Consider the following 16,801-nt stretch of genomic DNA (forward strand, 5'->3'; position numbering starts at 1 on the left):
TGAATGCTGCGACTTCAGGAGGGGTTGCTACTTTTTTCATCTACCCCCTTAGCATTTTCGCCGAAAGTGATAATGTCAGCGTACAATCTCATAGCAGTCTTTGAAAACTCGGCTAAGGATTCAAAAACTGAAGTAAAACCTGTCTGAAATCCATTCACTGCGATGTGCTGTGTCTCCTGCATGCTAGTCTGATGCTTTGCCTTCTCGGTGTCTAGCTTTTTCCTAAACATATCCAGCTGATCCTTCATCCCAGTCAAATACTCAATTCGATTTGGCACATGCAGTTCTGTTTCTTTCTCAGAGAACTTCACCCCAAGAAGCCTCCTCTCTGTCCTTTCAAATGCCAAAACTTTCTTATCAAGTTCTCTGGTGAGTCCATCAACCTTCCTCTTCTGTTGGTGCTCCTCCCCTTGTTGAGCCAACAGGGCTCTGATATCTTTCCCAAAGCTTTTCATGGCACTAATCACTGCCCCATCTGGCAGTTTATCCATAGAAGTTAACCAGTTATGACAGATTGCAAGTAGTGGTGGCCCGTTGAGTGTACACAATGGAAGTGGAGACATGCCCTTCAAGTAGAATTCAGTTTCAGGGGCAACAAACTTTAACAGCCAACCATGAAGAGCTTCAATGTACGCTTTCTGGGAAGAATAGTATGATGCAAAGCAACCACGCCAGTTTTGAAGTTCGGCCTCAAGCCGGAAAGTAGCAAGCTGGTGCGAGTCATTGCAGAACATTCCAATGGTGGGGCAGTTGAGTGACCTCACTTCAGACATGATTTTGTTTTGAGTTTCATGCAATTCCGACATTATCTGCCAATTTCTCATTAAGCTGCAGTAATGGAGAAATGAAGGTTATAACAAATTTCAAATATTGCCAGGGCTTCTCACAGCTTCCCTACAAAACATAGATGACAATAGCTGTCTTACCCCTTTAGCAGCTCGATAAGTTGTGGCTGCAGCTCTTCATCTCTCAGCTGTTCAATTCTTTGTGATATAGACTCAGCACTTCTTATGGAAACCAAAATTCTGGCATACAAGTTCTTTATTTCAACTCCAACTTTGTCCCTACTGTTTAGGCCATCTCCTCTTACATCTTGGTCTCTCAATTGGGAGCATTTTCGCTCATAAATTTTCCTGGTTTCCTCTCCAGCCTGAATACATGAAGTCATGAATATAAAGATGTAAGATGATGGCAAGATTCGATACACCATTCAAAATTAACTTGAATGTCCAGACGAAGGGGTGAAAAGAAGCCAACAATTAAAATTTGGGACATTTAGCGGATACGACAATGTGAAACATAAGTTAATCACATGTCTACTTCATAGAAAGCATTTCATTTCTAATGATAAGCTACATATAACAAGAGTGCTCAAATATTTTGTTCTAATTATAGGCTACAATGTAGATGATACATCTCGAGAAACAAGAAAAAGCATATAAATACGCTGAAGGTGAAATGATAATCTGAATGAATCACAAATAGTTGAATTAATATCCTACCTTCACCTCCTGAAATAGCTTCTTCTCCCAGGCATATAACCTTCCTAATGTCAATGAATGGTTCCCGGATCCCATTGCTCCATAGTCATCAAAGAGATCATTGCTGATCTGAGTCCAGGCTGAAGAACTTTTGGAACTAGATGTAAGCAAACTTTTGCCAGAGGAAGACCAAGATAATGTGGACGTGGTGGAGCGACTCCGTGTGATTGAACGGATAAGCTTAGTCGAGTTACCTGCACCCAAAATCATAGATGAATTGATACTAGAGCTATAATATGATCCGAATCACTACTACATTTGCAATTTGATGCACACAACACCAGTAACTAACTTAAGCAACTAGAAGGAATACCAAATGAGGTGTCCAGGGGATAAGTTGACCTCAAGGAAACTTAACAACTGCTCAAAAAGCCAATCCAAGAAGAATACTAGGTTTTAACATGGCAAGTTGGGTCACAAAGTGATGCAATCTTAAAACTCTTCAAAATGCAGAAGGAAAAGTTGGGTCCTTTATTGTGGCATTGCAACGTTTTTACTTATGGATTTAATAATAGTTATCTCTAATGTCTTCTAATCAAATCAAATGAAGACATGAACTACACCAAGCACAGATGAATAACAAAGCTTTTCTTCAAAGACACATAGTAAACAAAATGAGAAAGACCCCACCTTTAATCTCCTCCAATGCAGATTGCATCTGAACCATGTTAGTCTCTAGCATCCTTGAAACATCCAACCCAGAATCATAGGCCTTCATGAAATGGTCCTCAACATCTCTCAAAGCCTCCAACAACTCCCTCCCCTCTTTGGGTGTATCAATCACCCTCAGACTCCTTTCCCCTACTTGGTTACCATTACCATTACCATCACTCACAGCCACACCTCCACTCTCCTCCTCATGACCCACATCACAATTACTCAAATCCCCAACCTTTTCCTCACTTATCACTCCTCCTTCCCCCACTTCCTCCAGCTCAGGAATCCCTTCCTCCTCTCTCACAGCCCTCAAATCCTCATCAAACCCATTTACCAATTCTACCCTCACCCCATCATAGAAAGGGTTAAAGAAATCCCACCCAAAATCCCTCTCTGGTGACTCCACCACATCATGAAAATGCTCACAAACCACCTCCCCCTGATCACTCTCACTTTTCCCATCTGGGTCTTCCTGTAACTTCACAGAATCACAAACCGACCCAACACCAATGGTGGTCTTATGGGTCATTGGCTCACTTGGCCTCTGCTGAAGCAACATGGGGTTATTTTGGACAATGGGCTCAGCATTTTCAAGATTCACAGAAGGAAATGTAATCAGAAAAGGTGAAGATGGCGAGGAATGTCTGGCTACAAACAACCTTATAGCAGCTGCTACTGAGTAGAGTGACTGGTTGTACTTACATTGTGCTTCTGCAAAACCATACCTTCTCTCCACAGCCAGCTTCAGCTGCCGCTTCCTCTCCTTGCAGAGCCAAACGACGTCGTCTCCCTCGTTCTTCTTTGACACAACACACCCCATGGTGGGTTTGTTTGGTTGAAGAAAGGTGGGTTTTTTAGCTCTGAAAATTGTAAAGCTGTGGTTTTTTGACGACCCAGAAAGCGGTTTTGGGGAAAAGATGTGACCTTTGTGGAGGAGAATCAAGTCATGTATGTCATAATGTAATGCAGATTATGTAACTGATGAAAGCACTGTAGGGTTTTTGCCTCTGTTGGAAAATGAGGTGGGTTTTGGTTTTTTGGTGGGAAAATTGAGAAGAAATAATGGGTTTTGTCAGAACATACGAGTCAAATAGATTCTACTCAAAACCCAATCTTTGTAAAGGACTAGAGTCACTAGACTGATGTTACTCCATTTTCAGCTAACTTATATTATTTATTATAAATCGCAAATAATGACTAATCTAACCATTCTAATTAAGACTAATCTAACCATTCTCGATTTGTTATTATTGTTATCATGAGCTAATTAAGACTAACAATTTAGGGAAATGCATGAATGGTGAACACTTGTCAGTCAGAGATGAATCCAAACGTGGTTTATTGTCTGGAACAGGCAAAAGGGTTTATCATGGGGTGGCTGAAATGTCAGTTAATTAAGGGGTTTAATTTGGAGCTAGTAAGCTTTCTGCAACTTCTTACATTCCATGATATTCGTTCTCCTACTTCAGTAACATATGCAAAGTCTCTCTTCCATGCCCATAAAGAACCAGGTACTATAATAAGAAGGTTGTTTGATTAGGTTTATGAGGGGGAGAGTTGGTTTACCAGAAGTCAAAGTAACTGTTCCTCAATACTGTACCAATACTTGACCTGGCAGAAGATAATTTATTGTGTACGGGAATAAATAACCCCACCCTCTTTAGTTACTGTCAGTCAATTATATTGGTGCAGTGCAGGAATCAGTGTTGAACACCTAACGCTGGCCTGTGAGCTCAGCTCGCATTACTACTTTCCTAGTGTATTGATTTTATGTCTGTGATAAATAAACAAGTACATACACTATACTGGTGTATTGGTTCTTTGGAATCAATACCGTAAAAGTCGTGGGTTCGAAATTTGCTGACACATGAAGATATATGCAACAAATGGTGAAATATTATAAGTTTTGTTTTGAATCATCAATAAGATGCCAGAAGTAATAAAAGAGACACAAAGATTGGACACAGATACCAAATCAGTGTGTTTCCGATAGATCAAGCACCAAAATGTCCAATAGGTTAAACTTCAAATACCATTTTAATCCAAAAGTTAATATTAGAGTTGAGACTTGAGAGGTTAATAACTTGTGTGGCGCCTATGACAACTTCAAACAACCTTATGGCTTTAACAATGAACAATGAAACTCAGAGATTCTGGGGTTAATAATGACAGTATAATCTCATCGAGGATTGTGCCCCAAAAGAAGTGAAAAGTAAAATGGTAAAAATAATGGACAATAATAGAGCAGGACTGTGTGGCCTCACTGTCATGTTGATGAATTAGAATATTAGATTATGCTCTCAAAAGTTTACTGTCTAAATCAATCAATAAACTAATTCCCGCCAAATTAACACCATCTTAAGTCTTAACGCTTCAACTCCTTTGTTCCTTGATTGAAATTAGCAACACAGAGTTCACATGGCAACACAGAAACAAAAGACAGAGATTTCCATGGTTGGCTTTAGCTTTGCATATTCCTCTGTCCCCAGCACTTGTTTGTTATTCCAGATTTGATAATGTTTTGACCATAGCCAAAAGAAAAGCCAAAGACAAAAGGTAAAGGGATTCTTGGGAATCACTACTGATAAAACAAGTGCACAAGGAACCTGTTTCAGCAAAAACAAAGCCAAAAGCACAAAAAGATTCATTTTCTCACAGCTCTTTTGCTCTTATCCCTCTTAACGGAAAAGCAGCATAAAAATGAGCCAGCGAGAATTTATATTTCAGTAGCTTTTCCATCTTTAACAAGCTTAAAGAGAGGTCTCTAGCTCTAGTTTCATCTTTAATTTCAGTTTCAGAAGCAAACATCCATCAGAAACCGGGCACTCTTTTCTTTCTTGCCAACAGAACCAGAACCGCAGTTCAGGAAGCTCAATGTATCAGCACATTGACTAAATTTTACCTTTTTCTGTTAGCACTGCACATTTCCCATTTTGCACATGACTCTTATGACTGCCTGAAACAAAATCTGCAGACTACAGACTGTATCCACATCATAGTTCTTGGCAAAGACGATGAAGCCAAAGTCTCAGTCTGTCTTGTTGTTTCAGAGTAATGTACGGCAAGCTAGAGATTTCATTATCAGGGGTTATCTGTCCTTTGACGTTTAATGTATAATACCCAGAAGATCTAAATTGAAGTGGAAAAAGACGAGGACCAATTTGAAGAAAAGATTTTTCTGAAGAAAGAATCTTTATCGTCACATCTGAAGCTCTATATTTTTGATTCTTTCCTTATACACCTCTACTGCTCTCAATATCTCAGAAAACTAAAATAACATACAGGTCCAAGTTAATTGTTACATTGTACAGTAAAAAAAGGTAAAAATGACTGCACCTTCTCTTATCTTGGATGTACAAACAGATGGATCACCGGAGTTCTCAGAAGGACTCAACAATAGGTACAATATTACACTGAGCTGGCTGCTTCATCAGGTAGCATTCAGTTCCATAGGGGCAAGAGTTTTTGCAGGTAGACTAATACCGCCTCCTCTCACAGACAAAGTAGGGCCTCTGGTTGAGCTAGCTCTGCTCACAAGATTCAAGTCAAGAAATACGACTATGACTGTTATATCATCGTGGAAATGTCTGCGTACACCACGGTCTATTTTCTTTAAATCGGAATATCTCATTTCTCTCTTCTTAGCTGCTTCCAGTAATGCAGCTTTGACAAGCCTCCGAGCACTTCCCTGAAAATGAGAAGGGAGGGTGGGATCAGATTTTTCACTTACAATGATGTTAGACGTAAACACAATATTCAATTTGGTGCTCCTGCATTGTCAACCATAACCTTTAACCTATTTATGAAGCAATTTAAATTCTCCTCATAGTCCAGTTGCACGTTAAGCTACTTGTTTATTATCATTAACAGCATGTATCAGAAAGGGGAACACTAAACTTTTACTCTGGCAAGATAAATTCCAAGTGTAGACACCTATTTCCTTTTAGTAGGCCATGTTTGTAGTAGCATAGATACTGCCAATCAAAATCAAAACTTATTAGCACCAAGATAAAGTATATTACGCTGTGTGGGTGACTTTGGACAATATCAACTGCTTCCTGATTGCTAAGGTGCTCCCAGAGCCCATCGGAAGCAAATATCAGAAATTGATCATGTGGTTGAAGTTCATGCACAGAAATTGCTGGATCCGCGCTTAAAATTGGCCTTTTGAAAGGTTCACGCAGGCGAAACTTGGCATATAAAGGCTCCCTGTTAAACTCAGGCTTTTTTAAATACACATCTCCAATGGATCTAGAAATCTGCAAAAGAACAATACCTCCATAAAATCAAAATATGCTTCACTGTGAACTACAAGGCTAGAATCCCCTGCTTGAAATTACTAGCATGACCCAGTAACACCAAGCATGTACCCAACAGATTTCAAACCATATAATTATAGATAATTGAATATTGTACCCTAATAAAACAAAAAATTACCCTGCATAGATCACTCTCATGCCAGTTTATCTCTCCGGCATTATATTCATTGATCATGTCAATAATTAATAATATGCAGCCTTGCTCTTCAAGTGAAAAAAAACATCAGACCACAAGTCCAATCACCCCAAGTGAAGCCAACATGCAAGTTTCTTTATATGTTAGATATTATATACAACTATGAATCATAGTGCTCCCTCCCAGAATTTCTAAATGGGAAGTCATTTGAACCTTCCCGTCAAACATCTAAACCAACAACAATACAGGCAAGCTTAAGAAACCTACCAGATACAATTATTTTATCATGAATCACAAAAGCAGATGCTGCCGGTGATGTTTTCAAGTAGAAACTAGAAAGAACATGTGTTTAATGAGGATGAAAACAAAGCTTCAATTCATTTCAGAGAATGTACACCACTACACCTAAGGGGGATTTCTCATTAATGTGTAACCTAAAGAAACATGGGTCTATTTTCAAGCTTATGGTTTATTCCGAATCTTCATCTTTAAACACTGACGACAATACAGAATCCCCTGATCACCCGTAAAACCTTTTAGGTCTTAAAGACTGCATCAGAACAACACTGGCCTAACTAACAAACATTAAAGAAAAAATTGCTCCATTAGGAAGAAAAAACATTTATTGAAGTTACCTGTATCAATCCCTTTACACGCCATACATTATGCTTCAACACTACAATATGTGAGTCATCTGGATGCAAAGAATGCATCTCTTGTCTGACAGACTCTATGGCCACATTGTGCTCTGCTGACAGCTGGATGGCAAGTACCTCTCCAGTAGCCTTCACAGCTCTCCCCAGCACAGCACGGGAGTCACCAACATTGGCAATGTAAAGGGTGCCTCCACAGATCACACCAGCAAGGCAACAAGATCCAACGGCTGCAATTTGGGGTTTCACAGGCCATTGTTTGGTAACAATAGAGAGGAATCCATCTTCTGTTGCTTGATATGCTTTCCGTATCACATCCACTGACATGGACTGTTGCTCTGACGTGAACCCTACAAGTAAGATTTACTGAAATGTTAACAATGAAACTAATCCAATCCGAACAACTAATCACTGAATGATAATCAATAGACATATCCCCTAAGCTTTGATACTCAGATTCATTATTTCTGAAAATCTTAATAAGAACAAGTTTCAGCGAGTCTGGTGTATTCTTCCAAGATACAATCTGATGTTGACCAATATGAAATGGTGGCAACTTACTTTTCAAATTCTGGAATAGGTGATCATTGACATAACGAGAGGTCTCAGGGCCACCGTGCCCATCATAAATTCCAAGAAAGGTACCATAAGGGCCAGACTCAAGCGAGCTCAAGGGACCAGACTCAATCTGGCTCTGATCCTCAAGCAAATTGTTGGCCTGTACGACAGCCATTGAAAAGTCACCATTCAAGTGTTGCCCAAAGTCTTTATACCAAAGTAATCCTTCTTGTTTGCCAGCTGCATCGGAACCTGCATTTACATATCCGTCCGAGGATGGTCGCCAGCAGGCCCTCAGAAAGTTCATCAACCTTGATAACATCCCTCATTTCACCTGGGCCAGCCTCAAATGCCTCCACATCCAAAATGGATGCAATACTTCATCCAACTGGAAAACCCCACCAGCCCTTATCCCCTGAAGAGCAAAGAAAAAATCCACTATAAAACCGAAAAACGACCACATGATACACAACAATACAAAACCTAATTGATCATATCCATAACCAAAAAGAAAAAGAAAAATCAGCCAACTATGTAAAATTCAGTTAACAATCTTATTCCACCATAATAACAATCAGGTCCAAAATCAAATCAAACCCATCTGCATTTCTACTCCACACCTGAAAAAGACTATAACCCGCATGATGCCAATACTATCCTCAACTTTAGAAAGCAACATAAACAGCATATAGTTGCTTGAAACAGTGATAGCCAAATCTACCTCCATATCCCAAACTTCAACTATACAATCACTCAACTACAAACCCCCACACAAAAAATTCAGTAACTTTTACGATCCTTCCTACCAAATTTCCAAACTTTCAAACAAAACCAATCACAGAAAACAGAAAAACAAAAGAAAAACTAAGGAGATATCAACTCACAGAGTCAGCTGTACACAATATTAGGCAAGTTTCGATAAGAGTGATGGGCAGGGTCAGCTAATGAGTCACGGAAGATGAAAACGATGGAGATCTAAAAGAAACAGAGCAATACATGTGGGTATTGACGCGTTAGATCTGTAGATCCATCAAACCATAAACTGTGGGCAAAAGGGTTTTGGGATATGGCCACTTTTTTGTTCTGTGTAAAAAGAACAAACAAAATAAAGATTGAAACTTTAGTTGCTCGGCTTGTTTTTTCTGGTTTGGGGTTTGTGGGTTACACAGAGAAAGAAGAAGAAGATGAAGATATGGTGGAATTGGAACAAAAGGTCGAAGCTTTCAAATCAGTTTGTGTGATTGAACCAACTGAAACTCTCTCTAGTATTTCTCAGCAGACAAACCTCTCTATAAAAAAAAGGAAACGAACAAAGCGATGGCTGAAGCCAGCAATGCACATGGGCCCCACCTTAGAAAGAGAAAGTAGATAGAAAGAGGGGGAATAATTTATTATTTTTGGGTCCTGTTTTTTTTATTTATCAATTTTCATTTATTTTTGGGAAGATTGAAAATTAGGAAAAAGAGATGTGAAATTGTGTTGGGGGTTTTAATATTTGTCTAAAATAAAAGGAGGATGCTTTTCATAAAACTAGGGAAGTCCACTTTGCTTGATGATAAGAGGGAAATTGGTTATCAATTTGACTTTTTTCCTTGTGAGGGAAGAAAAGAAATGCAACTTGTGCTTTGTGGATTTTTCATGAAAGCACTTGTGGGTGGTCATGTTTTGATAAAGATTGATCAAGTGGTATTGTTATACACTTAAACAATATAAGGACATGTGTATTTAAGATGATTTATATGGCACAAAGGATATGGTCAAGACAATATGATGTTCAATTGTGTGCGGCATCATATAGTTTTTGTTTTGTTTGAGAAATAGTTTTTGCTTGTTAATTAATACATCCTAAATGATCATTCTTAATCATATGTAGTTAGATGTTTACCTTGAGAACCTAAATCATTAATGCATTGTACTCTTAAGCAGTAGAATTATGTAATTCGGTTGCTAAATGGTTATTATAAGTTATATATCATTGTATGGCTTTAGAAATAAAAGATAAAAAAAAAAAAAATAACATCTTAGAACGAAATGATAACGCAATGATAACAAATTTTGTTTCCCTCAATTTTGATTAAGATATGATCATCCTGAACTTTCATAGTGGAATTACAAATCAAGTTATGTATTGAACAACTTAGTAAATCGTTATATCGAGTCGATTCGGTATGAGCTTCTACATGTGGAACCCTCGTCACCCATGTTTAAATCTTGCCTGATCACTGAAGTTGAATGCATCATTATTAATCCTTGATAAAACATTATAACAATATCCCCTAAACACGCATTAATCCTTAAACACATTTACAGATTTTACTCTATCGAACCATGAAACCTATGAAGATACCATGTGATATTGACATAAAACACAAATATATTGGTAGTCTCATGTAATTAAAATTGTAAAAGAATTTGGTTATTCCTTTAAAATTATATTTTTTTTTGATACCATTCCTTTAAAATTATATGAATGAATCACTATTATCGCACACAGATTATCCAAATCTTCTTTCTTAGTGATAAGAGTTATATATACCTTCATGCAATGCCCTATATGTTGACGTAACAATGACATAAAATCATCAGAAAAACAAATATCTAAGCTTTATTGTGGGAAACACATGCAGATAAGCAGATTGCCTATATTTGTTGCGTGTAATATGAGAGCCCTGTCACCAAATTTGATTCTTTGGAAGATTTATAGCTAGGTTTCAATTTTTATTAGCTTTGCTGGCTTTGTTTGAGCCTGTGATTCTTGTTCATCTGCTGCATAGGTGTCCATGGCACAAGTGCATTCGAGACACGCGTCTGCATACAATCACGAGAAAGTGTCAATCATTTTATGCAATTCTTGGACTTGAAATTTGTTAGAAAAAAAAAATTGAAAAAACTTAAACATTTGATTAATTTAGATATTCTGGAAATGTTGCTGCAAAAATGAACAAGATCTGCTTTGAGTTATCAATGTCGCACCTTATGGCGCCAATTCCCGGACAAAACTACAAAGAGCTTTCATTTTCTTATGGTTAATTATAGAAAATTATTATCAACTTGGTTTATAGTTCTTCTGTTTGTTCTTATTCCTTTTGATTGCTTAACTCCTAAGATTCTTCTCCGGCACTTCGTAAATTGTAACATTCGGCATTTGCAATATGTAATTAGCTCCCTTAATTTATTAGTTTATTGTTCTAAACTAAAAATTAATTGTGAAATATATAAGGCATGTACGTACATTTCAACAACGCAATCGTTCGGTTTACATATAGAAATATGTAATGATCGGAGTCGATCACTCTCAGATAAAAGTATCTAAAGGTATATTTCCAGAAATATTCCATAATCTCTAGCCAGCAGGCTCCAAACAATAACTTGAGTGTGACCTATACTCGTTATGTTTAGAGTTGTAGTTACTAGCTAGCTAGGATGTAGTTGATGAGTGTGGCTGCTAGCTACTCTTCTAGTTTTGCATGGGCAAATCTTTACTCTAGCTCCACCGACAAATTAATTAAGGAGATGCTTATATAGGAAATTTTTACCTATGTTGTATATGCATGTACATATCCATCAGGACCATCACCATCTTAATTCAATCCACAAAAGAAAACCAAATACCAAACCGACCAGTAGTCCTGGGAAGAAGCTAGGTGCTTGTGAATTGTGATCAAACTTTTATATCTACACAAAAAGCACTCGAGCTAGCTATGAACCTAAATTTATATTTTTCCAGATTTTGGTTTTCTTATTTGGTTAGTGGAATCCATGAAAGCTTAAGAATTAAGGTTCTATAACTGGAGGAAAATCTCTTGCCCAGTAAAGGAATCAAGCACAGTCGCCCTCCTCGATCTCTAAAAATAATAGCTGTGCGATTTGCATGGGCTTTTAGCTAGTTTAATGCTTAAACAAGACCAAACAGGCAAAAAGACAGTGATGGTTTGAAAACTTGGATCCAGCTAATCAGATATGAGTGCTTAAGTTCATATTTTTAGCTAGCTAGGGTTCGGGTTAGGGTTATATATGTTGAAGATAGTATACTGTAGTCGTTAACCTAGCTTTCTGTGGCTTTCAGCATAATCATATGAAAGGTGGACTAGAAGTCGATTCAGTTTAGACGGTGGAGAATGATTAGGAAGTAAGCAAGTGATTGTTAGAAGCAATAATTGGAAATGGAGAGTCGTCGAAATGGTCATGCATGCAGGAAAGGAAAAAAGATCGAGGATCGCTTTCAGTTGCTGGAAAAAGAAGAGGTAGCTGGTCGGGGGTTTTGTTATACAGGCCAAATTAGAGAAAGAAACAAAGGGAGATGCCTAGGTAGGATAGGCAAGGATACAAAAGCTGGGGGAGCTCGAGACGTGTAGTTGGTGAGAGTTAGAGAGAATCACAATCACAACTTGAATTGGTGAGAAAAAAAAATACAAATTGAAAAATGAAGTCCCCCAAAACTGAAAAGTACCAATTTTGGGCTTGATTGCCCATTAAAGTACGTGTCAATCTACTGGGCCTCTTTCATCAAATGTGACCCGGCCCGCAATGGAGATTTCAATCCCTCTCCCTCTTCTTGCTACAGCTCTTAATTCCTCTCTGATAAATAAGATCCATAAAAAGGACACATATGTCTCTAGTTGTGAGACAATTCAGACACACAAAGACTCGAGACTCATCATCACTTGACTTGTCATTTTAATCCTGGCATCCTTCTTGGGTTGAGTCTTCTTCTTAATCCTCCGCACACGAGGGGCAGGAGGCACATCATGAGCAATGCAGTCTTCCACGATCTTTTTTACCGTCTTTATTCCTTGCAGTGAACCAAGAACAGCAATGGTATTTCCCTTACCAAAAATGCCACAGCCAGTCACCTGAGAAAGTTCCTTCACGACACCAATGAGAATATTCCTCCGTGCAAGAAATTTTTCGTGACTGATCCCAAACAATTTGCAAATCCCCCCTTCTTGATTCCCAATATTGATGATCTCATGTTCGCAACTGCAATCCATGGTTCGTATTGCCCAACGTGCTGGAACATTTCTCGACAAGAGATGCAATATATCAATGGCCTTGAAAATTATGTCTTCATCTTCTGCCGCTTTGGTTTTAGAGACTTCCATTTTACCCGCAACCAGATCCAGTGTGCATACAACACCGTACTCCCTTAAACACGACTCCACTATCGGCCATTCTTTCTGCAGCACATCTGTGTTTAGAAACTGCTTATCGTAGAACTTGGTGTTGCAGACCACTTCAATGGCACGTTCTATCATCAAAGGGATAGCCTCCTCGACCTTCAAAACAATGGCGTTTGGGTAACTGTCCTCCATCGAAGCAGCCATCACAAACTTAGAATGAACTTCAGAGATAGAGATGGCGAAAAGAGTAAAGTTTAGGTGAGGCCGAACAAGGATGAGAGTGGGGGTATATATATAGGAGCGACCGATGATTGCCAATTCCTCCTTTAGATAGGATTTGGTAGATACTTTTCCATATCCTGATTCAACAAGGCAAGTGATGGCGTGTTGGCGCGTACTAAATCTCAGCGCGTACCGCCTTCCCAAACCTCCCCGGCTTCCAGCGCTGCTGCGCCCACGTGACCGGCACGTTCCCTCCTCGCAACGCCGTCCCCTCCCACCGAAACGCCATCGTTAGAGGAACCTCCCCTTTAATACTATTGGTCCAAGTGTTTTTATTTTATTTCTGATTGGCCTATTTATTTACCTATATTTTTTTTCACCCATATTTGGTCCCCTCTAATACTATTGGTCCAAGTGTTTTTATTCTAATTTCTGATTGGTCTATTGGTTCAAGTGTTTTTATTTTATTTCTGATTGGCCTATTTATTTACCTATACTTTTTTTTCTACCCATATTTGGTCCCCTCTAATGCTATTGGTCAAAGTGTTTTTATCTTATTTCTGATTGATCTATTTATTTACCTATATTTTTTTGTTCACCCCTATGTTGATCCCTATAGGAAATTGAGTTATATGATTGGCTAGAAACACCATCTGACAGTGGCACATAATGTTCCGGGTACAGAGAATAATTACTCATTTAATTCGAATCCCTATCGACGAGCTTCATGCTTGGTTGTTTATTTGGAATCACAATATTTTTTTTAGAAAAATTTCACAAGAGTCCTATTTTTTATTCAAAATTTTCATAGATCGGCACATCGCATTCGAATAGATACATGTCTATAGATCCAATTTGGTTTCCAATAAAAACGTCTAAAACCGTATATTTCAAATATTCCATGATCCATAACTAGCAGGCTCCAAACAATAAATTGAGTGTGACTTATACTCGTTATATGTTTAGAGTTTTAGTTACTAACTATACCTGAAGGCTATAATGTAGTTGAGTGGTTGCTAGCTATATAGGAAATTTTTTAAACCGTACATCAATTTTTCATCATTGATAATTAAGGTTTTTTAAGTTTGAAAAATAACTCATAAATACCTGAAGTTGAAAACCCGACCTAATTTAAGTACATGCCGTTAATAACGGGGTTAAACTCTTTTTAATTTTAATTTTAAAAATAACGTACGACCTTATATTTAGTAAAGAAGGAAATTACATATATTTAACTTGGCCTATAATGACCACGTAAGAATAAAGTCATGCTGGCTACTCTAAAGTATCCTATGCAATCACCAAGTGATGAAGCACAAAGAACAAAGATCAAGTAGAACCCAACACTTCCTAGCAAATCTAGCTTATTGGGGCTGGATTCCACAGTAACATATTAAAAACCTAAAAAACTAGATTAAAAACCTTAAATAAACTGAACCCAACCTATCATAATGATTGATAGGTGGTACTGATACAGCTTTTATCAGAACCGACCAGATTGGTTGATTGATATTTATGTTTGTCTGATGAAATTTGATTCAGAGAGTCCAGATAGAGCTTTAAGAAGTTCTTTAGGCCATGCTCAATCTCGAAGCAAAAACTAATGAAATACTGTTTTTATTCGTGTAATTTTGTCTTATCTATTTCTTTGTTATTTTCTTTCTCATTTTTTTGGATGAGATATTATTTTCTTTCTTTATTATTTGTAGGACAATCGATTTTGTAATGCATTGATGGTATTTCATTTCATATCATGCGGTTTCTCAAACTATGGTTTCTTATTTATGAGCTCTTCGTTAAAAGTGCACTGTTTTCATTAGATATATATAATATATATATATATATATATATATATATATTATCTTAGTACTGTTATAACTTGCGTATTACATACTATTATACGTACTTTAGTACTATTTCTCCATATAGTCCACCTATTATTTTACTTAGTATAAGTCCACACAAGACCTAATAAGTTTATATAGTATTAAGTTCAACAAAATTACAGACTGCCATCCAAACAAAAAAATTAGATTCTTTTTTCTTTTATTTACAAAAATGCCACTAATGTAAAAAGTCAACAACCACTCGTCTCTCCGGCAAGGTCTCCGGTCAACTCCGACAGGTCACCCCCGACCACCGGCGAGATTTCCGATTGACCTCCGATGATGATTCTGACGACCACAAAAGTTACTACCGCCAGCAACAAAAGCTACTACCCCAAACTATTAAAGCTACTACCACCAACAAGAAAAAATACTACCGCCAACAACAAAAGCTACTACCCCCAACTATTAAAGCTACTATCACCAGTAAGAAAAGATACTACCGCCAGTAACAAAAGCTACTACAGCCAACAACCAAAGCTACTACCCCCAAATATTAAAGCTACTACCACCAGCAAGAAAAGATACTACCGTCAACAACAAAAACTACTACCGCCAACAACAAAAGCTATTGCCGCAAAGTCGCAAACAACAAAAACTACTACCCTCAACTATTAAAGCTACTACCACCAGCAAGAAAAGATATTACCGCCAGCAACAAAAACTAATACCGCCAACAGCAAAAGCTATTACCCCCAACTATTAAAGCTACTACAGCCAGCAACAAAAGATATTATCACCGACAACAAAAGCTACTACCCCTAACTATAAAAGCCATTACCGATAACAAAAACTACTACCCAGCTACTACCGCTAGTAAACAAAAGCTAGTACTGAACAGAATAAAAGCTATTACTGAACATAACAAAACCTACTACGAAACAGAGCTAAAACTATTAACAAGCACGGTATCAAAAACAAAACAAAACAAAAAAAACTTCTACCAAGCACCAAAACCTACGTACTCTCACCTCCACCAAAACCTACTACCAAACACAATAACAACTACTCTGACCTCCGCTGAAACCTACTCTCACCTCCACCCAAATCTACTACCAAACACAAACAAAAACTACTCTCACCTCCACCAAAACCCACTCTCACCCTCCCCCAAAACCTACTACCAACCATAGCAAAAACTACTCTCACCTCCACCGAAACCTACTCTCACCTCCACCGAAACCTACTCTCGCCTCCGACGACCTCCTCTCTAGCAACGTCTTCGTCGACCTCCGGCAAGAGTTTCCGGTGACTTCCTGCGACTTCCGGAGAACGTAGTGGCTGGCTTCGCTGTGGTCACCGAGAGCAGATCGGAAAACGTAAATCTCCAATGAGGAATTGAGATGGTTACAAAAGAAACAAAGAGAGGAAATCTAAGAGAAACTGGACGAATCTGAAGCACGAGCTCCTTTGAGATCAGAAAAAACAGGATTCTCAGCACCAATAATCAAGAGCACCGTCCGTCGCCTTGCATCGGAGTCGAGGTGTTGGCGCGGTTTCTGGAGTCGAGGCGACGGCTCGCTGAGCTATGATCGCCGGATCGGAGTCGAGACGTCGGCATGCTGAGCTATGATTACCGGATCGGAGTCGAGGTGTCGCCGCGGTCTAACTCCTCTGAAATCTCCTCAGAAAACGCGCGCAAATCTCGAGTGAGAGAGTCGACGGGAGAGGTGCGACAGAGCTCCGACGACGTTGAATCGGCGAGGGGT

At 38.5% G+C, this 16,801-nt stretch overlaps 3 protein-coding genes across 3 annotated transcripts; all 3 read right to left on the reverse strand.

Annotated features, from left to right (window-relative positions):
- Positions 1–14: 14 nt before the first annotated feature.
- LOC101292260 lies at positions 15–3,018 on the reverse strand. The gene is made up of 4 exons (XM_004289021.1): positions 2,172–3,018; positions 1,503–1,735; positions 927–1,150; positions 15–828 (listed from the first exon to the last, which is right to left on the reverse strand). The coding sequence occupies exons 1-4, from the start codon at positions 3,016–3,018 to the stop codon at positions 15–17; spliced, it is 2,118 nt and encodes a 705-aa protein (XP_004289069.1).
- Positions 3,019–5,360: 2,342 nt separating this feature from the next.
- LOC101313052 (probable protein phosphatase 2C 60-like) lies at positions 5,361–9,128 on the reverse strand. The gene is made up of 5 exons (XM_004287724.1): positions 8,749–9,128; positions 7,868–8,279; positions 7,289–7,656; positions 6,221–6,457; positions 5,361–5,886 (listed from the first exon to the last, which is right to left on the reverse strand). Exons 2-5 carry the CDS (start codon positions 8,184–8,186, stop codon positions 5,629–5,631), a joined length of 1,182 nt encoding a protein of 393 aa, XP_004287772.1. The 5' UTR covers positions 8,187–8,279; positions 8,749–9,128; the 3' UTR covers positions 5,361–5,628.
- Positions 9,129–12,495: 3,367 nt separating this feature from the next.
- Positions 12,496–13,188, reverse strand: LOC101292552 (KRR1 small subunit processome component-like). Its single transcript, XM_004289022.1, has one exon. It carries the CDS (start codon positions 13,186–13,188, stop codon positions 12,496–12,498), a length of 693 nt encoding a protein of 230 aa, XP_004289070.1.
- Positions 13,189–16,801: the final 3,613 nt, after the last annotated feature.

The sequence above is a fragment of the Fragaria vesca genome, linkage group LG1, assembly GCF_000184155.1.
Source record: "Fragaria vesca subsp. vesca linkage group LG1, FraVesHawaii_1.0, whole genome shotgun sequence".
NCBI classification, from domain to species: domain Eukaryota; kingdom Viridiplantae; phylum Streptophyta; class Magnoliopsida; order Rosales; family Rosaceae; genus Fragaria; species Fragaria vesca.